The following is a 23102-nucleotide window of genomic DNA, read 5'->3' on the forward strand; positions in this document are numbered from 1 at the left end:
GGTTTACTCCGAGAAGGAATGTTCAGATCGGAAATATCATACTTCTGTGTTACAAATGGGGTTGGGGTCGCACACTACTCACACACCGGCGGTGTCGCCCCTAAGGACTCTGGTCAATGTAGTAACGTGTTCGCGATGCATCATCTTTCGATCTTTTGCTATCCTCGCTGTCTTCGCCATCCCTGTTGTTTTGTGTGGTTTTTTTCGGGTATCACCCCTCTTCAGCAGGGATAGGCCGTGCTCTGGGGTTGCCGATGGCTGCCAATATCTGCCATGTATAGTACCACTCAGGCGCGTAGGTGCGGGATCCCAGGCTCGTCAGCCCGCTGCTCAAGGGAGCTTTAAAGTTACAAATGGGGGTGGGGTCGCACACTACTCACACACCGGCGTTGTCGCCCCTAAGGACTCTGGTCAATGTAGTAACGTGTCCGCGATGCATCATCTTTCGATCTTCTGCTATCTTCGCTGTCTTCGCCATCCCCAAAAAAAAAAACAGGGATGGCGAAGACAGCGAGGATAGCAAAAGATCGAAAGATGAGTGGTACTATACCTGGCAGATATTGGCAGCCATCGGCAACCTCAGAACGCGGCCTATCCCTGCTGACAAGGGGTGATACCCTGAAAAAAAAACAAAACAGGGATAACGAAGATAGCAGAAGATCGAAAGATGATGCATCGCGAACACTTTACTTCATTGACCAGAGTCCTCAGGGGCGATACCGCCGGTGTGTGAGTAGTGTGCGACCCCACCCCCATTTGTTATCATACTTCTGTGATTTTCATTTTGTATAACTTCAGTTGAGTCAATTAAAAAAAAAAAAAAAAATTATTGAATTACTTTAAAAAGCTCTCGTGTGGGCAAACAAGAGCAGGCATGCCAAAGTACTTTACTTATTCTATTTGCAAAGGGTAAACATTGTTAAAAAAAACACGTGATTTAATAAAGTAGCAATTATTCCTGCCGCAGTAATTGATTGTCGGAAGACCTTTTACTTTTACTTTCGGTCATACTCTGACAAGGGAGTAACTGTCACTGACCTTTTTTTGCCAAACGGGAACCTTTTCTAAGAGCTGTCCAAGCAAATTGGGACTTTTGTAAATCTCTCAACATTAATAAAGACATTAATAAAGACATGATCACACGGAAAGCCAAAAGGATGAAAATACGTTTCAAATATGTTACACCAGAGCCCTTCTTATGTATAATTAAAAACATTTATAAAAGAAGGTCTTGATTGATTTGTGAATTGTAGCGAAGCAGAATACTTGCACAAATCTCATTGTCCGAAATCCATGCTAACATTAGTTATATATTAGGGGCAAATAGAAGGGCATTGAATACTATAGTAAAAAAATATATAATCTTATTTATGGATCGTGTTTTCGTCGATATTACAATAAAGGCACACATTCAGACAGAGTGCTGACGATGGATCGCTGTCTATGATGATTATTTACTGGAATGCATGTGGGGAGATGTGGTATTTTTTCATAAAATAAATGATGAAGCTTTGGATGCAAAACTATATGAGAATCTTTCAAACCTTTGTTTGGGGGGAACGGTATATTTTTGTATGCAAGAATGGTCAAGGGAATGAAGCTCTGCTTTTTATTAATAAATATATTTAGGATATGGAAATATCTCTGACAGGTTTTGAACTTGAACCTACTTGAAGGAAAAACTAAGAAACTGTACTCTAGAATAAGGAACAGAAACGTGGGGTTACCTTGAGGACATGAAGACCTTTGACTAACAAAGATGGTTAGAGGTGAAATCAAAACAATCACATTTTCAGTGCTCATGGTAGTAGGTAAATATTACATTATTAATAAATCGAGAGGAATTTTGGAAAGCTACAAAGCTCTACTGAGCTGTATGTTCAAAAGAAGCAACAGATTCCAAGAGAAATTCACTCTTGTTATTGAAAAATTGGAAGGCAACCCCAAAAAAGGCCCAGACTATCTTTGAAAAATTAGGTTGATTAAGCAATATCACGTAGCAAAGCTATAGAGATATATTTCACTCACTACCCAGTAGTTTATGAACATTTCATTTACAGGGAATTCCTGGCATAGTTTGAAAAATTCTAACATTTTTATTTCTGTAACCTACAGCTTATGTTTAATACCCAATTTCTGCCTCCTTAACTAAAATCGTTGTAACTCACATCCCCCAACTCACTTAGCTTACCTCACTAACTGCTTGCTTAATGTAAGATGGATAATTCCTCATACAAACCGTGACCAGGGACTTGTATAGTCCGAAACGCGTAGGTGGGAGAAACCTACAGGAGAATAAATACAACTAAACAGCATTGAAGTGGTGTGCGGCGTATTCTTTGATGAAGAAAACTTGTTGTAATAATATATATATATATATATATATATATATATATATATATATATATATATATATATATATATATATATTTTTTTTTTTTTTTTCACGCTCCTAGTAACTGCAGAAAACAAAGGCACTCGTACAGGCGGATGCAGTTTGCGGTTGTGGTAAAACCGCTATGCATTCATGCTCCAAGTCCTTGCTTGTCAAGAATTACCGCACTCACGGGGATGCTTTTCCAATTGCTTTATTCAGCAAACAGACAGTGAACAAACGCGTTTCGGTGTAACGCCTTACTCAGTGTTCATGACACACCGGGGGAGGCACGTTTAAAACCACTGACTATTGGGTGTGGAAATCAAGAAGGGACAAGCGCCTATTGCTATCATGGGCGCCATCTTAAAGTGTTAAATACACCATTGCATTCAATATTGCACATCATTTTACATCATGCAACATTGCAGACATGTTCCTCTAAATCATTTAGAATTTAAATGTATATATTGTATCTTAACAATTAGTTTCTTTGAGAAAACAATGAGGAATTTACACAAAGGACCCTTTGATGAATTTAGCTTTTGATCTACTTTTCAGAAATGTACAGTTTTTTACCTTCACCTCACCCATGGGTGTCCTACCCCTTTCTAGCATAAACTGCGAGTGGGTGGATCCACAAAATAAGAAACAATGATTACCACCATCCAAAAACAGAGGTTAAAAAGGGATTCTATTTACAACTGAAAGCTACAAAGAGGATCATATCAGCACAGCAATTCTCATGATGAAGCAATTATTTAACAAAAGTAATTGACCTCCAGAGCACCTTTTTCTCATTTTAAAAAAAACAACTTTTTTTTAGTCCATTTTGACTATTTTCTTGGTTGCTCTCAAGGGGAGTCCACAAACCCCAGGTACCTATACAATCTGCAACATGTGGGAAAACAACACAAATCTTTTCTGGATATCTTTTTTGGGGAAACTTTTATGAAGGCTGAAGTATGCAACGCCCTAAGCATCAAAAAGGGCATTTTTAGAAATACATAGGTTTCTTGATATTCATTTTTCACTCCTTATATTTTACCATATGAATTGCTCGATACCCGATACACAATTAAAAATCGTTTTAAGGTACAGCTCAGCTATTAGCTCTAGGTACCTTGGATTCTTTGAAAACCTACAAACTTTATGTATTCTTGCAACCAAAAGGGACTAACAGACGTAATGTTATATTGTTTATGTAAATCGGCACTAGTGACAAGAAGTTAAAAGTAAAACAGTTGTCATAAATGGACGTTTTTTCCTACTCATATTCTTTATTTTTGTATTTCAACAGTTAGTTTCTTTGGGAAAACCTCGAGGGATCTACACAAATGACCCCTTTCTGAATTCAAAAGTTTGTCTACTTTTCAGAAATCTGGGTTCACCCATTAGTTTCGCAGCAGTTTCCAACTCAAACTGGAAGTAGGTTGAAAGCACACAAATTAAGAAAAATATGCAACCTCTTTGAAAATTGCCAAAACTGTGGTGATAAAATAGTTGTTTTTGATTCATCTCTGCATGTTCCTGAAAGCTGAAAAGATGGTGAATTTAACACAGCAAACCTTTTGCTGATGACATTTTTAGGAAAATAAAAAGACACTTTTTTTGCAAAGCCATTTATTTGTCCCTGAAAAACAACCTTTTACTATATTTTGGCTATATCCTTAGTCACCTCCATGGGAATCCGCAAATCCTAGGTACCTTTAGAACTCCCATGATGTTGGGAAAAAAAAGGACGCAAAACTGGCTTGGGTACCATATGTGCAGAAAAAGTTATGGATGTCTAAGCACGAACTAACTACCACAAATAGCCAAAATAAGGCTTCGCTTTCTAAAGGAAAACGCCATAGCAGCAAAAGGGTTAAATGTGAGGTCTTAATAATAAGGCATTTGCATCATTTTGAGTCAGTGTACAAGTACTGTCCAAACGGCCAGTATAGCCATCTTGTTTAACACAAGTGTTGTATAAGTTTACAAAGTGACTAGTACTAATATTTGATCCTGAGGATTGCCTATGAACTCCGGTTGGAGTCTAACAAGGGCAGAAACATGTTGACCTTAAGAGGGCATATTTGTTTTGAACCTCCAGTCCTCTTACTTTTGAACCCTATCCAAGGACACTACTGAATAAATAAATTGAGCCCTTGAGATAGGTTTAATTTATCATGCACATTTTGTCTTAGCACTCCGTTTTTCACCAATCTTACGGAAGCCTGCGTCACCAGCTACACACCCCTGGCATGGACTGATCATTATTTGATACAGATCCACTGCCCTATTGTGGCTATTCCACCTAAGCCAGTGGTGTGCTCTGTTCCAAGACGACGCTGGAACAAACTTAAGCTGGATGAGTTCTTCCACCTCTTATCGGCTGACCCGTTTGACGTCTCGGGCCCGCCTGATCAGGTATATGACAGGTTTAGCGACTGGGTCTCTAGGGCCCTGGACACCCTTATTCCCTTGGTAACCTGCAAAACTAGAACTGGCAAGGCCAGCCCCTGGTACGACGACTCACTGCGGGCTCTGAAGGTCTCTTGTAAGCGCGCAGAGCGGGCGTGGCGCAAAGCCTACTCCAGCTCAAAGAAAGCTCTATATCTGTCAACGGTGAAGGTGTATGTAGAACTCGTGCCGCTTTTTACGCGGCACAATTCAGGAATAGCTCGAACCCGTCTAAGGCTATCTTCAAGGTACTGAAAGACCTCACTGCCAAAAAAGTCACAACATCACACCAGAGCTCTGTTGAGCATTGTGAAAAGCTGGCAGAGTTTTTCTTGGAAAAGGTGAATGCCATCTATCGAGCCTTTCCTTCGGTCGCTCCCTCGGCGAATCCACCTTTTAAGCCATTACCATCTGAGGGACTACATTCTCTACCTTTGCTAACTTCTGATAGCCTAGGCACTTTGGCCCGCAGAGTGAAGTCTGGGTCCCCAGAGGATCCACTTTGCCCTGAAGTGTTCAAGGACCTAGCGGTACATGACATCTCACCGCTTTGTTCCTTGATCAATTTGTCATTAACATCTGGCGAAGTTCCATTGAAGTGGAAGCGAGCCATGGTTCGCCCTATTCTTAAGAAACCTAGCCTGGACGGGAGCAAGCCGGAGAGCTATCGGCCTATTTCACTCCTGCCATGGCCGGCTAAGGTGATGGAGGCGCACGTAAATGCTGTCCTCTCGGAACATCTCTGCCGAGCAGATATCCTCGACGCTACGCAGAATGGGTTTAGGGCAGGTCATAGCACGGAGACGGCTCTGCTTTATATGGTGGAGCACCTTCGCTCCGTGCTTGACGCGGGACAAACGGCAGCGCTTGTGCTATTAGATCTAAGCGCTGCCTTTGACACCGTCTCGCACCCTATCCTTCTGCTGCGCCTAGAGGAGGCTGGTGTCACCGGCACTGCTCTCGAGTGGTTCCGGTCGTTCTTAACCAACCGGGCATTTAGCGTGACCGTCCCGCCTTATCAGTCCAAATTCCATCCGTTGAACCTGGGCGTCCCCCAAGGCTCCTCGCTGAGCCCTACGCTGTTTAATCTTTACGTAAGGCCGCTAGCTGAGGTTGTCAAACAATGGGGTATGACCATGGTGTCATATGCCGATGACACCCAGCTAGCGGTCACGATCAGCGGGGATGCCGAAGTCGACGCCCCCAGGTTTCAACAAGGACTGCGGGCGGTCGCCAGCTGGATGACGTCCAATTGTCTTCAGCTAAACGCTAGTAAGACCGAGGTCATGGTATTTGGCAGACAGCCGGAACTGTGGGGAGAGAGATGGTGGCCGGGGGAGCTGGGTCCTGCTCCCATCCCAGTCGCCGAGCTTAAGAACCTCGGGGTCTGGCTGGACCCTTCCCTTACGTTTGTATGCCACACTAAACGCACGGCTGCATGCTGCTTCGGCATCGTGCGTGGGCTCCGTCCTGTGCTAAAGTTCTTCGATGCCCCCACCAGGCAACTCATGATCCAAGCTACTGTCATCTCCAGGCTGGATTATGCGAGTTCCTTGCTGGCCGGTTTGAATGTGGCAGAGATCGGGCGCTTACAAAGGATCCAGAACGCCGCAGCGAGAGCGGTGGTAGGCCTCCCAAGATTCTGTCCTACCTCCAGCACCCTACGGTCACTGCATTGGCTTCCGGTGGCCCAGCGGATCCAGTTTAAGGTCCTCTGCGTCGCCTATAAGATCTTGAAGGGGTCCCCGGCAACGATCCTTACGACCCTCCTGGCCAATTACATCCCAGCGCGACCCTTAAGATCGGCAGACCTCGAATTGGCCGTTGTGCCGCGCTTCAAGCGAAGTAGGGCCGGTGGACGCTCATTTCGAGTGCGTGCAGCTGCTCTGTGGAACTCCTTACCCCCGGCAATTCGCGCTATGAGCGATTTGCTTTCCTTTCGTCGAGCGGTGAAAACGTTTTTATTCCCTTAGTTGTATGCTTATGTTGTTTATTGTTTAGTTGTGTTGTGTAGCTGCCTTGTCGGGCGCCAGGACGCTCCTTAGCTGGAGCATCTGTGCGCCAAATAAAAATCACATAACATAACATAACATAACATAACTCTGCCCCTCACTCACTTATATTGCTTTGTGGCACCCCTGTCTAAAAACACCTCAGCTCCTCTCCACCCACTACATTAGATGTAGATTTGTAGCCCACATCTGGGACCTTACGACCCCAATGTGAGGCGGGAGCCCAATGATGAAACATGTCACCCTTGGGTGTGTGAGGGTTCTCGTCCTTAAAAACAACTCCTTCCCTATGCTCCTACAAAACTTATCTTTAATGAGTTTTCATATCTAGATAGGGAGTGATACGTTCTCTAATGGGAGTGACTCCCTTGGATCCCAAGTGTGGTATTATAGCATACCCGCTCACCTTGTGTACGGTGTTGATTAACTTGGACAGTGCCCCTGAACTTGGGAAGGAAAATGCTCATTATTGGCCAGCCCCCATAGGAGAGGAGTTGGTAGAGAGGCCAGAGCACTGTTCAAGCTGGGTCACAACCCACAGGATGGGAAAGGTGGAGGGTCGAGCTGGTAGCTAGTTTCTCCACTCTGGAGCGGCGAATGGCAAGCGGACGAGGTGGGGGGGAGTGTCTGAAATTTGGCTGCATATGGGTGTTTTCTCTCAGGGTGGTGAAAAGCTGCCAGCCTTGCAAACCCAGTGTATGGCAGAAGGTGTGGAAGAGGGAGATGTCTTATGTGCAGTGTTTGCCTCTTGATATATTCAAGGGGGTAGGTGATCTTTGTGGGTGAGATTCTCAAAGTGATAAAGGAGGGTGTGCCAAGCTGTGGAAATGAGTAGCAGAGGACAGTGTTTTTCTTATCTTATTGTCTCCCTTCCGCCCTCCCCCTCTTCCGCATCACCACGCCTCCTCCGATGGGGCCTGTGCTGCCCTCCTCTACATGGTGAGGGTTCTCTTGGCTAGCAATCGAGCCATAGCAGTGTTTTGTGATTCCTTATCCTTTCCTAATGAGACCTTTTTAAGGGACCTTCGGTTTGTAGAAGGGGAAGCGGACTCCAACTGCCATATTGTAGATCTGAAGAAAATGGAGGTGATAAATAGTTTCTATGTTCCCCAATTGATTCCTCTGACATTCCTACACTGTTAAGTATCTCGGATCTTGCAGTATGTACACTTTTATGTGGTCATATTTTATCACCTAGGCTGTTTTTCCTAATATATATTATCAACCAGGTCTTGTTATATTTTGCCTTGGGTTAGAAATGGGGTTTCTGGTTGGCTAGGGTATGCACCTAAGCCAGGCAGAACCCACCATTTCAGTCAGGGTAAGGGAGTTAAACACCCAAGATAACCCCTGCTCCCCCCCTGGTTGCTTGGCAGAGCAGTCAGGCTTATTCCAGATGCAATAAGTAAAGCATTTGCACAACACACACACACACACCAATGAGACACTAGGCACACCACCAAAGAGACTCCACAGAGTAGTATATAAAAATATCCTTTGTGTTATATACCAAAACACATAGACCACAATCCCATAAATTAATATTTGCTTTGCACATAAATCACTTTGTAAATAAATTAGCATTGTTAATTTGGCCAACAAAACTTTATTTTCAGTGCACTGGAGCCAGTACATGCACTCTGCACAGAAATCAATTTGTAAATAAATGCACAATTTTTAATTAGGCCAATAAAACATCACTTTCAGTGTACTGGAGTCAGTACACGAACTTTGCACAGAAATCACTTTGTAAATAAATGCATTTGGTGCCCTGCATCCCAGATGGGCGAGCAGCCAAATTACCAGCCGGTCGCAACCGGCCAAATCCTCAGAATGCAGCCTGGATGATGGCCTGAGCAACTTGGGTTTGCCACCGGGTGCTATTACTACCAGGTGGTGGCTGGATCGTGCCCCCTCTCTCCCAGCTCCCACTGGCGGCTGCTCGTTCTCAGGCATCACCGCGGAGAGGGCTTGAAGATGCCTGAAGGATGGGGGAAAGGCACTCGCCCGGTCCCCTGGCTGAGAACAGCTGTTTCCTGACATTGGCCCCTCCCCGGGTGAATCAAGCGTGAGGCGTGAGGGCTTTCAGTCGCCTAGCACGGCGGTGAAGCTCCTGAGGATTTTCAGAGCATCCTCGCTGCTCTCCGTACTCAGCATGGCGTCCTGCTGGGTGGGGCCATAGCTTTCATCCTCTCATGAGACAGGTCGCCAGGTAATAGCTGGTGTCTCTGCTGCTCTGGGGTCTCTTCTGGCCTGCGGGTGGGGGCTGAGCCCAGCGCCGGGAGGCATTTTCAAAAAGATTAAAGCGCCCAGTGGTTTTCTAAGATTGTGAACGATTTGCCCCAGCAGCACGGGGGAGTTCAGAGTGGCATCAATAATTATACTACCAACAAAGCCTTAGAAACCTCAGAGTATATGAGGCAACAGGGATTTCAATTCAAGCGAAGCACCAGAAACCCAAAAATTAAGTGTAGCACACAGAAGGAAGACTTTGATGTCCGTGAGTCTTGCACAACTGGAGGTCAGCACACACCTTGGAGAATTCTTCTCAAGCAGGATATCACAGCAGAGCAAAAAGAGTCAGTCCTTTTCCTCCACCACAGACAGAAGCAGCAACTGCAGGCCAAACCACGCCTCCCAGAAAAGGCAGCACTCCTTCCAACAGTCCTTCCTCTCTTCTTCTTGGCAGGGTCCATTAACTCCATGAAGTAATCTAAAAGTCCTAGGGTTATAGGTCTAATACTTATACCCCATTTTGTACCTGTTCTCTTTGTGGCAAAGGTTTCTGAACCCAGTCCAAATCAATCCTGTCCTCCCTGGGGCAGCATGCCCACAGGGGGTAGAGACAGCATTGTGAAAAGGAGACACAGCTTATTCAGGTGCATGCAAAAATCCTCCCACCACCTTAAATGCAGCCAAGGTCTATTCAGCCCAGCTCTGAGTCACCCACGAAAGGCAGGGCACACCTCACCCCTCCCCATGACGGTTTAGAGTGAATGCACATCCCCAGCTCCTGTCACTCCAACATCAGACACTGAATACACAAACAGTCAGAGGCACACAGGATGGTAAAGTAAGAAAATGCTCACTTTCTATGAGTGGCATTTTCAAACACAGAATTTAAAAACCACCTTTACCAAAAGGTGCATTAATAAATTCTGAGTTCAGAGAGCCTAAACTCTGTCTCGTTCCAATTGAAAGTTACACATGTAAAATTGTTACAGTCCAGCCCCAATGATAAGCCGATGGGGCAGATAGCCTTTCAATAGAGAAAACGAAATACACAGTATTTCACTATCAGGACATGTCACACACACCAGTACATACACTGCACCCTGCCCATGGGTGTACTGTGGGCCTACCATAGGGGTGCCTTACATGTACAAAAAGGGAAGATTAGGGCCTGGTAAGTGGGTAAACTTGCCAGGGCAACCTGGCAGTTTACAACTGTGTGTATATTTTCTACAGTGGTAGCTCTGAGGCCCATTTACAGCGCTACTGATGTGGGTGGCACAGCCAGTGCTGCAAGCCCACTAGTAGCATTTGATTTGCAGGCCTTGGCACACACCATGCACTTTGCTAGGGACTTAACAGTAAATCAAATATGCCAATCATGGATAACCAACCCTATTAAAAATTTATACAACGAGCATATGCACTTTAGCCCTGGTAAGCAGAGGTAAAGTGCCCAGAATCCTATTGCCAACAAAAACAGGGTCAGAAAAATAGGAGGCAAAAGGAAAAACGTTTGCGGATAAACCTGTCAAAAGGACACAGTTTAACAACTTGCCTCTATTATTGTATGTAATTTGCTTGGCAGAGTTCGCAGTTAGTCGATAATTTCCCCCCACACAACCATTGAATTGTTGTCTTTGGAAATACCTCAGTTTGTGTCTCCATTTAATTTGAATGAAAACTGAATGCCTCTACTGTTTCTGTTAAGAGAGCCATTATCAACTTAAGAGCTACTGTCAGTGAGTCTTATATATCTAACTCATCCATTTGGGCATCAGATGTTTAAGTTTAGTTCAACACTACATTTGAGATGCTATTCTAAGAAATACACATTTTATTAGGTTTACATGAAAATGCACAATTTTATTATATCATGATATAGTTTTATTTTCCTTTTTGGTATTTGTTTGTGTATGTTTCTCACTATTAATTTGTTTTTTTTTGTTTTTTTTAAAAACCTTTATTGAAAAACATGGATATACAATAGCAAGCATGCAGCCACTCAGGGTCGGCTGTCAACATTTCCAAGGATCATAACGGATAAGTGAGTTACACTGCACTTTAGCCGACAACCCGAGGGCCCGGCGGCAATTAAACAAACATGTCATAGCCATACATTGAATCACAGGAGAAATAAGGTCTTTTTCTTTAATATGTTTTGAAAACCAAAAAAACCAAGATACTAAAAAGAGAAATAACTGTGGAGGCTAGACACAAAACGTATACACAAGTGATCCTTCTGGGGAGGGAGTACCTCATCCAAGGCTGTTACTCAGTAACAAGTGAAGTTGAAAAGCTATAGGGAGAGCAGGCGGGAGGGGGAAAGGGGAAAGAGAGCAAGCCAGCAATATATGAACAAAAATCCAGACAAGAAGGAACATCACGCTAAGGGGAGTGCAACACTTCCGGTGGAGGCACAAAAGGGGGGGTACAAATCTCACCACGGTACTGGTTCCACTGATTCCACACCCTCCCCCACTTCTTGGGCCTGCTCCGAGCGACGTAGACTGTTTTTTCACGAAACATGCACCAGTCCATGTTTCTGGACCAGGCCGACAGACTGGGTCCCTTGACGATCCCCACAGTTGCACAATGTCACGCTATGCGACCATATTACCCAAGGTGGCCCACTGCGTCTGAGCCACGTTGTAGTCATTGGGCTCCCACACATTCAGTAGACACCTTCGGGCCTCAGGCAAAATCTAAACACCCGTCACTTCCTCCATAACACCATGCACACGATTCCAAAAAGACACCACCGCCGGACATTCCCACAAAATATGAAGGAAAGTACCCACCATTCCACACCAGCGCTTACACAAGCCATCCGATGCATACCCCATACGTAACAATCGAGGGCCCGTCGTATACACTCGGTGTAGGATTTTCAATTGCACCAGTCTCAGAAGGTCCGGGATTGCCACCTCCTTCGGGGAGGATATCGCCGCCTGCCAATCCTCATCGTCAAGTTCCAGTCCATCGCTGGTCCAGGCCGTATGGAGCTGTAAAAGAAGGTCTGCTCGGTCATGTATCAGTTTTTTATATATAAGGGAGATCGTACTGTCCGGGACATGGCCGTCGAGCACTCTGTCCTCCAGGGGGGAGGACTCCGGAACAAGAGTGCCAGTCGGAAAGACCGAGGAAATGGCGTGTCGGACCTGCAGGTACCGAAAGTACTCTCGATTGCTAAGTTTATATTCAAGTTGAAACTCATCCAAAGTCTTTATCCTGTCCTTCTGCCAAAGGTCCCCCACCTTAATAATACCAATGAGGTCCCATTTTTCAAAGCCCTTGGTAGTCCACAAATTGCCTAACCTCTCGGCAGCGTAGAGTGGAGTCGCTCGAGTGATAATGTCCGACCAGCCCATAGCAGCATTAGCGTTGTACCAGACCCGCACCGCAACCTTGGTGGGCCCCGTTAACGCCGCATCTGACCGTTTAGAGTAAAGTGCCCTGTTGTAGTCCCCGCCCGGCAGCAGCCATTTATCCATAGCAAAAGCCGGGTTAGAAGCTGGGCCATACATCGCATGATTGACTGAGCTTAATTGCGAGGCCCAGTAATAGCTTCTGATATCAGGCAACGTTATACTGCCATCGTACCAAGGCAGCGGGAGCTTGGCCAAGGCAATCCGGGGACGTCCAGTCCACAGCAATTTTCTTTGGAGGCTCTCGATCTCATGGAAGTAGCTGGAAGGCACAAGATCCAGGGTGTTTTGAAGCACATATAAAAATCTAGGAAGGGAAATCATTTTAAAGAGAGCTGTTCTGCCCACCAGGGACAGCGGCAGTCTGCTCCAGGCTTTCACATCTGCCTTTAAGCGAAGAAGCGGGGGGAGCAAGTTGCGCTGATACCTGACTGCAGGATCACGCGAGACATATATACCTAAATACTTGAACCCAGAAGGCGAAATTTGTATTTGGCACTTGCGCGGTACGAGTGGTGTGTCATCCGTGAGCGAGTAAACACAGGACTTACCCCAGTTGATGACAAGACCAGAGTTCCTCCCAAAGGAACTAAGGACATCGAACAACACCCCCAGAGATTTCCGAGGGGAAGTGAGGTAAAGGAGAATGTCGTCCGCATAAAGTGAGATGCGGTCTTCAAAACCGGGAGTCCAGCTGATACCCCTGAGTGATGGCTCCCACCGCAACCTAGCGGCCAGGGGCTCCAAAGCCAAGGCAAAGAGGAGTGGAGACAGAGGGCCTTTTTCAAAATTCGAATCGGATGCCGGACACCCGAAATACTCCTTCCTGAAGCCTGAAGGCCTACACCGTGAGTCATCCCGGGACTTGGGCATCCGAAGCACCCCGAAGGTAGTTGAACAACAACGGCGTATGTAAGGGGACGACTACCCAGGGTCTACTTTCGGTTTCGCGTACCCCTCCCTAGGACAAAGGGAGCCGACACTCTACCATTAACGACCACCTGGGCTAGGGGCTCTTCATAGAGTAGCCGGATCCATCCAATGAATACCGGTCCGAAGCCGAACTTCACCAAAGCTGCCCATAGGTACGGCCATTCCACTGTGTCACATGCCATAGTGGCATCCAGAGAGACCAAAATGGGCGGCTCACGTAGCGTCTCCGCCCTCGCCAGCACGCTGTGGAGACGGCGTAAATTCAACGCAGTGTTGCGGGTCGGAATAAAGCCAGATTGATCTGGGTGCACCAAGTCTCCAATCACTTTAATTAAACGATTAGCTAACATTTTTGCCAGAATCTTAGGTTCCACATTAAGAAGTGAAATGGGTCTATAGGAGGTACACAACTCACTGGGTTTTCCTTCTTTATGTATCACCACAATAGATGCTAATCGCTGATCACAGGGAAGCAAACCCCTCTCCCTGGACTCCAAGAACATCGAGCGAAGATACAACGCCATTTTGTTCGGACACAACTTGTACAGCTCGATGGGTATGCCGTTCGGGCCCGTGGCTTTTCCAGAGCGGATGGAGCGAATAGCGAGCGCTACTTCATCGGTGGATAAGTCCGCCTCCATTAGCTCTCTGTCAGATTCAGACAAGCAAGGCAAAGCGATATCCCTGAGCAAAAGATGCGAGTCCTCCTCCGGCCGGTCTGAGACTGGCGCATACATCGCTCGGAAGTGGCAAGCGAACTCCTCCACGATCTCCAACGGATCCGTCACACGTACACCATCCACTCGCTCAACAACCGGCACCACTCCATTCAATCTCTCTTTCTTGTCCAGCCAAGCTATCAACTTCCCCGCCTTGTCGCCCACATCATACAAACGGCCCTGTTGCTCTCGACTCATGGCTTTCGCGGCATTCGTAACCAAGGCTTTATAGTCCAACTGCTTCAGTTGCAAAACATGTACCTTATCACGCGTGACCCCAGACTCAAGATCTGCCTCCAAAGCTACAATGTCAGACTCCAGCTGCTCAACCTCTTTATTGTGGCGCTTCTTAGAACTGGCGATCAGCGATAGCGTCCGACCCCGTATAACAGTTTTAAAGGCTTCCCACAGGGACACAGACGAAGACACCGATCCCACATTGTTGACAAAGTAGTGATCAATGGCTTTAACCACCCCAGCCTAGTCTCCCGAACATGGAGATGCCAGGGATTGATTGGGGCGACCCGGCCCCCTGCGTCCAGATGGAGGTCTATATGGATCCATAGCAGGGAGTGATCCGAGATGCCTCTAGGCAAACGTCGGACCTCTCTTACCGTTGTTGCCTGGGCTGCGGGCACAAGGATATAATCAAGTCTAGCCAAGCTCCCGTGGGCCCCGGAATGGAAAGTGTATTGAACTTGCCCGGGGTGAAGCATCTGCAAACAATCAACCATACCAAACGTTTCCAAGAAACCTCCCAGGCAGGACTGCGACGGTGTGAGAGCCCTGGGAGGATGGCGATCCTCCAGGCCGCTTACAACCGAGTTGAAGTTCCCTCCAACCACCAGAATCCCCTCTGGAAGCCTCAACACCAGTTTCCCCAGGTCGACAAACGTGGTCGCCTGCAAACCTGGGGGGACATATATCGAGAGGATGGCGACCACCCTCCCCTCCCACCTACCAACAATGGCCGCATATCTTCCCCCATCATCATCCAATATCATATCATCAATCTCCAAGGGATAGGGAACTATGGACCATAACACCAGCCCATCTGGAGCCCGAAGTGAATCCCGAGTGTGCAACCAACCGGGAGCCCCTCCGGTTCATAGCATGGAACGTGTTCCCCACCAAGTGCGTTTCTTGTAGTAATACAACATCGGGGGAATGGCGTTTTAAATATTGAAGTACAATCCCCCGTTTTATTTTGTCCCCCAAGCCGTTGACATTCCAACTCAAGACTCTCAACCCCCTACCCCCCATCCCAGAAAAAGTGGCAGGGTCCCCCAAACCCCATGAAGGAAACACAGATCAAACTATGCAGCAATACGTGGCCACGGAAACAATTCAAACAGGAAAAAAGAACCCCCCCTCCCCCAAAATGCCCCGAACAAACAACCCCCCATCCTGCACCCCTGCGATAAATCAAAAAACCACCCCAAGTTGCAGTGTGCCTGTCGCCCTACCCAAGAAAACTAATCTACAAGAAGAAAAGGAAACACCCCAGGAGGAGGAAAAGTCCCGAACTCCCCGCCGCCCCAGGGTTTGTCTGTAAGAGTGTCATTGACCCAAAAAAGGATAACAATCCACCGCAACACGGTACAATGGTGACACACGCCGGTGTCCCTACTCCTCCTGGTCCCGTTGGCTTCCTTCTGCTCCTCTGGAGTGTTCCGCATTGTCCCGTTGTGTCGATAGTGTGTCCAACCATTCACTGACCACCTCTGGCATATCAAAAAACAACATCATTATGTTCGATGCGCAATCGGGCGGGGAAGAGCATAGCATACTTCATGCCCAGGTCTCTCAGTCTACGCTTCACCTCAGTAAATCCCAGTCTCTGTTTCTGCACCGATTGAGTAAAGTCGGGGTAGAAGCTGATTGACGCATTCTCAAATTTGGTGGGGCCGCTAGCCCTCGAGGCCTGTAAATTGGCGTCTCTGTCCCTGTAGCTGAAGATCCTCGCAATGATGGGTCGCGGCGTAGACCCTGTTTGCGTCTTTTTCCCGGAACTCTATAGGCACGCTCCACCACAAAAAAGTTACTTAGGCCCTTAGGGACGAGGTGGTTGAGGATCAGATCTTCAACGAGTAGGTCCGTCGATTGATCGGCTGAGGACTCCGGAACTCCGACGATGCTGACATTATTGCGCCTAGCGCGACTTTCGAAATCCTCAAGCCGGCGGGCAAATTGGTCACTCGAGGTCCGAAGGGTTCGGATCTCGGTCTGGAGATCGGAGACATCGGTGGTGAGGCTGGCAGTTTTGATATCCAGCGACTTGACTCTCTCGTTAGTCTTGGCCAAATCTGCCCTAATCAAGCCTACATCCACAGCCACAGTGTCGATCTTGGCCGCCAAAGTTTCATATTGTTGGCCCATCGATGACTTCATACTCGCAATGGCGCCCATCAGGTCTCTAGGAGTCAGCTCCTCCGGCTCAGGGGGGCCACCACCAAGGTCTTCAGGGGTTTTGCCAGTCCCGCTAGGCGAGCCCTTGTTGCGCGCAAATCGGTCCATAATGGTGGTCTGAGTAATGCCACCAGGAGTCGTGTTCTTGAGTGACCGATTGTCGCTGTAGGACTTGCCCGCCATGGTGGGCTGCGCGCCCCTTGGGGGCTTTTGGGACCTGGTGAAAATGGCTCCCCACGGGGAAAAACATTGAGAAATCGAAGTGCAGGGCGCCGGTGAAGAACAGTCAAACGAGTGAGCATACAGGCCAGCTTGATCAAGAGGCAGCCGTCTCCCAGCCTTCTTAGACAGGAAAAGCGAAACCGAAAGTAGACCCTGGGTAGTCGTCCCCTTACATACGCCGTTGTTGTTCAACTACCTTCGGGGTGCTTCGGATGCCCAAGTCCCGGGATGACTCACGGTGTAGGCCTTCAGGCTTCAGGAAGGAGTATTTCGGGTGTCCGGCATCCGATTCGAATTTTGAAAAAGGCCATTCAGATCAGGAGAGTCTTAGCTACAAGAACCCGCCATCAGAAACAGTATTCGTGCCAGGATAGACGGTGGAGGCGGCGAGGGTTTCGGGAGCTCACAGCTCACACGACCATCTTGGATGCGCGCTAAGCTCCTCCTCCCACTATTAATTTGTTAATGAATATTTCTATACTGGATTACTTTCTATAAATTCTATAAAATTATTAAAGATAGAAAAACATATGTAAAGATAGATGGTTGATGAAAAGGTATTCATTGAAACTAGAATTATCCAGTTGATTTGCAACATGGGCTATTGAACATTTAATTATAGATATTGCTTATTTTGATATTGCGTTGATAGTCTATAGTCGGCACGGCCTTCCTTTTGGGAGTACTACATTACTTAGAATATCATTTTAGATATCACTGGTTGCATCGGAGAAGAAGTATGACATAGCATTCCTTGCAGAATGAGATTCAATTTTTAACTAGACTGGACAACTAAGTAAGGATTCAGTGAGTATGTTACACCAGTACGAGATATCATAATCACCTTGAAGCATTCCTTAAGATGGAGCTCACATAGCAAACACATGGGAAACGTCTTAAGTTCAATACAAGGTTCTCAAGCCCCTCTCTTTTTAGTAGCTGTTACCAATATTAAATCTTGTCCATAGTTGACTAAGCGTAATTCATAGATAACCATGGTTTGTCCTTGAACATAAAGCAGGGGTTATCCCACACCAGCCTTCTAGCAAAGTGCCACTTATTTCTTGTCTATGCTGGCCATGACCTTAGAAAGTATCAGTTCCTAAACAGTGGCATATTTTCAGGTGTAGATTGGGAAGAACTAGTGGGTGAGAGAGAATGGTGATGAAGCTGTCTGCTTTCAATACATTGATTCCTGAGCTACTCCTATTGGTTATCTTTTCAGAAACCTCTTTTGACACCTTCTGTCAGCCAGAATCGCAGAGAAAAGGATCTAAGAAGCCTCAGCAAAGGACTATCCCACACGAGGTAAGGTACATATTGAGCAAATGTTTGAATGACCTTGTTATCAAGTTGATGCCAATTCAAGAAATGGTTCAATCAAAATATTCCTTTTGGCAGTGATTTCATGATGCCAACAATGTGGAATTGAGATCTGGGCATATCCAAGCATGTGGTAGACCAAAACAACACAGAAAGGAAACAGGACTGAGTTACAAATTGGTTTAAAGCAATGTTTTAAATTATTTTTAGTGTATAAGAATATTTTTTATTCATTGCCTTATTTTGGATAATATTCATACACATTGGTTACCTATGTCTGTTTATCACCATCTTGTTGCATCTTAGATCAAAATATGATAAAGGAAACAGCAGTTTGCTCTTATTGTAGATGTGACCGGTAAGCTCTGCAATAAATGTTGTTTTCTAAGCTGGGGTGTCCACAATCTGGAAGGCCAGATCCACGTTTGATGTTCAGGATATCTGCATATAGTAACCCAGAAAATGTTAAAGACCTTACAGGGTAGACCCTGATTGTAGTGATCACTGTTCCTATTGAATAGACGTTCTCTAATAGTAAACTTACTTTTTTCACTATAAAAACATACTAAATTAATATATTTCTTTTCAAAAATGTATTATTGAACAATAAATCATGATGCATAATACAACTCTTACATTCATCAGCGTACTATTATGCAACCATCTGACAACAACATAATTGGCTTTAACACAACAAATTCTTAAATTTGAAAAAAGCTTAGTATTGTACAGTACAATTTTCCAATACAATGTATCCTTGCGTTACAGTCCCCAAATCAGTTGGTGCATAGCTGTCAAGTGGCCCATGGATGTCACAAATCCTGAACCCCAATGCATTTCGAGACTCACAGGTCCCTTCCTCGGGGGCAGTATTTTGTGTTTTATGAAAGTATGATCCATGTAACGTATCAAAACATGTTTCCAGCAAAAGCCAATGAGTAAAAGCTGGGGGACCAATTACAAAGTTGTGCTTTCTCAGATGGGTGCCCCTTTTTAGTTTATTCTCATTTTACATCTTCGAACATAGTACGTTACGCAGTTGGAGGAGCTGCTTACATTCTGTATAGAAAGGCTTTCTGTCCATGGACTGAATGTGACCCGACATAAATAACGTAATCTTCCCCATCGGCTGCACAAGACGCTCTGTGGGCTACATTGTGCCCATGGACCCGTGCTGGGTAAGCCTGCCTTAAGCCCTCCTACATCTTCAACTCTGCCTGTCTCATGTTAGATGATTTGCTAGACCCCACTGTCGCTGTCTTTCTCACCTGCTTTCCTTGCTAACCGTTATTCCATTGTGGCTATTCAAACCTCCTGTTACAGACTTGCCTTTATTCCTGGCTCTCCTTTGGCAGAGGCTCGATCATTAACAGATTCTTTGCTCACATTATGACAAGGTTTATTTTGTTGACAAGATTCCCATAACCCCGTACTCCCGGACCATATGAAATATATTAGCTACATTGTTTTGTGGCACACAGGACTTTTATACTGTAACCATATTTGCTTTCTCCGCTGGCTCTTTATGTAAGATTTTCAAAGAAAGGTTTAGTGTGAGGAATACAAGCCTTTCTGACTCGGCTGTATACTGGCCTGGTTCTTGGCATGGACTGCCTTTCATGTTTCTTTTCCAAGAAGTTATTTAAAATAGGTCTAGTTTTTATGTCAAGCCTAGCAGCATCGCTCATGTGCTGCTCACTCTGTGAGGCATGCTGTATTAGGGTATGCACTGGAAGCCCTGCCCAGTTTCCTCATATTTGTAATTGGCTTGTGTCATGCTGGCTTCTGATTTGTAAATAGGCTTGTTAGTCCCTCCTTGGTACCACCTTGTCTGCGTTTGTTACCGCCCATAACAACTGGACCTTTTTACTTGGCTTGTTACACGGTCTGCATTATAAGTGCACTATTTTCTTTATTGACACTGATGGGGACAATGGCGGTGCTTTTCTAAAGAGCGCTATGCTGCTCTAACTTGCACGGTGAGCTCAGTGCCCGCTTTAGGGACACTGCGCTCAGTTTGAATAAAAACAACAAAAATGATTTTGAGCATGGTTCCCGATTAAGGGACACCGCACTTGGTTAAAACATTTTTTTTAAACTTTAACAATGAGCGCAGCGTCCACTTCATGGACACCGCGCTCTGCAATACAATAGGTTTTGCTTTTGCAAAACTTTGAACTATTGGTATTGTAAATGCCAATGCCTTTTAATATTATAATAGGCATTGCCATTTACAATTCCAACAGCTCAAAAACTCGCGATTGCGAGAACTATTGCATTCTAAATGCTTGTTAACAAGTAGCCTGGAGGTTACTAAATATCAATGGTTCACATGGTGTCATTCAACACTGAATTTCTTAATTGTAAAGTAAACACAGATTTAATTTGACAATGGAACAATGTCTGATAATTAGATTGTCAGAACAGATGCAGATATACCAGCAGACTCTTGGTAATAGACAGAGGGATGATAAATAAATTTACTTATTCTTGGTAAAATGAGTGAAGAAGGTACAATTGGGTGAATGCGGTGCAGTACTAGGGTCTATTATGGTCCTGCCCCTTGACATACGTCTGTAAATAAATTGTTGTCCAAAGATTTTCATTTTAAATTTGTTTTTTTGTATCATTAGGAAGCAATTTAGCTTCAGTAGACTTTGCTAATCTGGGCCGAATTCTACTGGACAATATTTTAAAAATGGCCGATGTGTTGCAGTGATGATGTAATATTTTAGGAAGCATGAGTCCTATATCCCTTATTTTGGTGTAAAGACATTGGATTTTCGGGGTGAAGTAATCTTATTCAGACAGAAAATAGGTCCTCAGAACAACCCTTCCACCATTTTCCGAAATGGCAGCTCTATAATGATGTGTTTAGCCAACATATTGGTAATTCATTTCAATATTGTTCTTGATTCAGGTTTTCCTTTAATTCAAATTCGTAAACAGGAGCAAAGCAGGTGGTAGCAGAAAATCTTTACCTCCTGACAGAGTGTTGCAAAGTGCAAAATCTGAGGACTCCTTCAACAAAAGAAAAGAGTGTCATATGACAAACTAATCTGAAAGAAAAGCTAACATTAACTGTGGCTGGACAGAAGAGAGTTGGAGATGCTTCAGAACTACGGCAAGACGAACTTCACAAAAGATTGAAACTGATGGGTGAAGAGGATCAAATATATTATCATTGTAACAACAAGAGCCTGGAAAAAAATTATCAACAAATAGCAGAAACCAGTGACTCACAAGCATCTGAGTCTTCTGAGAAAGTGATGACAACCAAACCCTGTGCCCATCCACTTAGAAGATCGATGGCTGCCCCTTGTCCACTTCCAACAACTAATCAGAAAGCAGAGGATCTTCAATGTGTTATCTGTAGTTTAAGCACAAGGAGATGATGAACAGTGTTCTGAAACTTTACAGACACTCACCCCAGTCATAGATCTTGGTTGAATCTTTACTCACTTCGCCACCACAGTTCAGACCCAGACATTCCTCATGGGAACAGTCCATCCTGAACTGCCAAGCAAAGCCGTCCCTGGATTGGAAACCAGCATTCTGGGACCGGTTTCGGAATAACACCCCTCATCAGCCAGGCTTGCTTGAATCCAGTAGCAAAGTGAGCAAGGGACCCACATTTGGGCATACTATTCTAACTTAGGGCGAAGAAAGCAAGCAAAAGGAGATGATTCAAGGAAATCTGAACATTTACAGACACTCACCCTCAGTCACAGAACTGGGTTGAATCCATCATCGTCCTTTAGCTCACTATGCCACCCCAGTTCAGACCCAGCCTTATGCAAATCAGTATTTACCGTGTTCCTCAAAGGAACAGTCCAGTCCAAACTGCCAAGCTTAGGACGGAACTACAGAGTATGTGAGTCTCAAAGAGCAAATATGTTTTTATCTGCACTAGTTCCTTTCAAGATGAAGCTTTTAGCCGAGTAGCTGATCTAAACAGCGAGGTGAATACATTTGCAGCCGATCTGTGTGCCCATCTGAACTGCAGGCTTGTATGCATCCGAAAAGATGAATGTACAATTAGCTCCCAGCAGCAGCGTAACTGCCATCCTTTATTTAAGTTTTCACTCTTTGAAAAATGCAAACTAAGTTTTAAAGCCACTGTTAGACCAGGCATCATTGGCGTAGGTCTCCCTTCCCCTCTACTCTTCCTGTCTTGTATTTTGGCTGGATGTAGATGTTCTGGGCGCTGTGCTACTGCTAATCAGTGCCACAGCGCGAATGCTCCCTGTATATTAATGACTGTTTGTTCCCTGAATATAAATCACTGTTTTCTCCCTGTATATAATTGACTGTGGGAATAAGGATAACCCTGATGCCTACATCTGTGTAGACTGTTCGTTAAGGATTACTTTCTATCACCCTATCCGGCCCTAGGAATCTGATAGGAACTTCGAGATTGATATGTGTATGCTCAGGACATTGAAAGCCCGCTGTTAGTAAGGACTGTTTATATATCTCATGTTGTGAAATGCCTTTCTTGAAAACGCAGTACTTTCTGGCCTAAAGCTTTACTGGCGCTGTTGCGAGTATGTGAATTGGCCGTCTGGTTTTGGAGCAGCAGGGCCAGCTGAGTCAGACCTGGCTTGAGAGAGAGTACGGTATTCAGAGCATGGGGAGAGGTGACTCTTTGTTACGAGCAGGTCCGTGCCTAGCAAGGTGAATGATGGCTCCACCTCCCACTGGGTGTCTGATAGCGAACCCCCTCATTCTGAAAGGGCAGGATGTCACCTCGTAGACCAAGTGCTCTCCAACCCCACCGAACTGATTCTGACCGGAGTCAGTGATTTGCGAACTTAGAGAACAAAGACTTTTTAGGTATAAAATGCTGCGCTGGAACTTGGGGCAAGTGTGTTCCTTCTGGATGTTAAGACAGAACTCAGTTTGAGCAAGCAGAGCAAAGGACTTTGAAACTTTCACCAAGCTTGCCGAAGAAACTACCCGAGGGCCTAAAATCGAGAGGGCCTCCTGCAGAGCTCTCATGGAC

At 45.4% G+C, this 23102-nt stretch overlaps 1 protein-coding gene across 1 annotated transcript in view; it reads left to right on the forward strand.

Annotated features, from left to right (window-relative positions):
* The window catches only part of CCDC60 (coiled-coil domain containing 60), a 652013-nt gene that overhangs the window by 302049 nt on the left and 326862 nt on the right, over positions 1 to 23102 (forward strand). The window contains exon 3 of the mRNA XM_086943297.1: positions 18000 to 18082. Coding sequence (XP_086799423.1) covers positions 18000 to 18082 — 83 coding nt within the window. The remainder of the gene's footprint in view (positions 1 to 17999; positions 18083 to 23102) is intronic.

Source organism: Lissotriton vulgaris, chromosome 11, assembly GCF_964263255.1.
Source record: "Lissotriton vulgaris chromosome 11, aLisVul1.2, whole genome shotgun sequence".
Lineage (NCBI taxonomy): Eukaryota > Metazoa > Chordata > Amphibia > Caudata > Salamandridae > Lissotriton > Lissotriton vulgaris.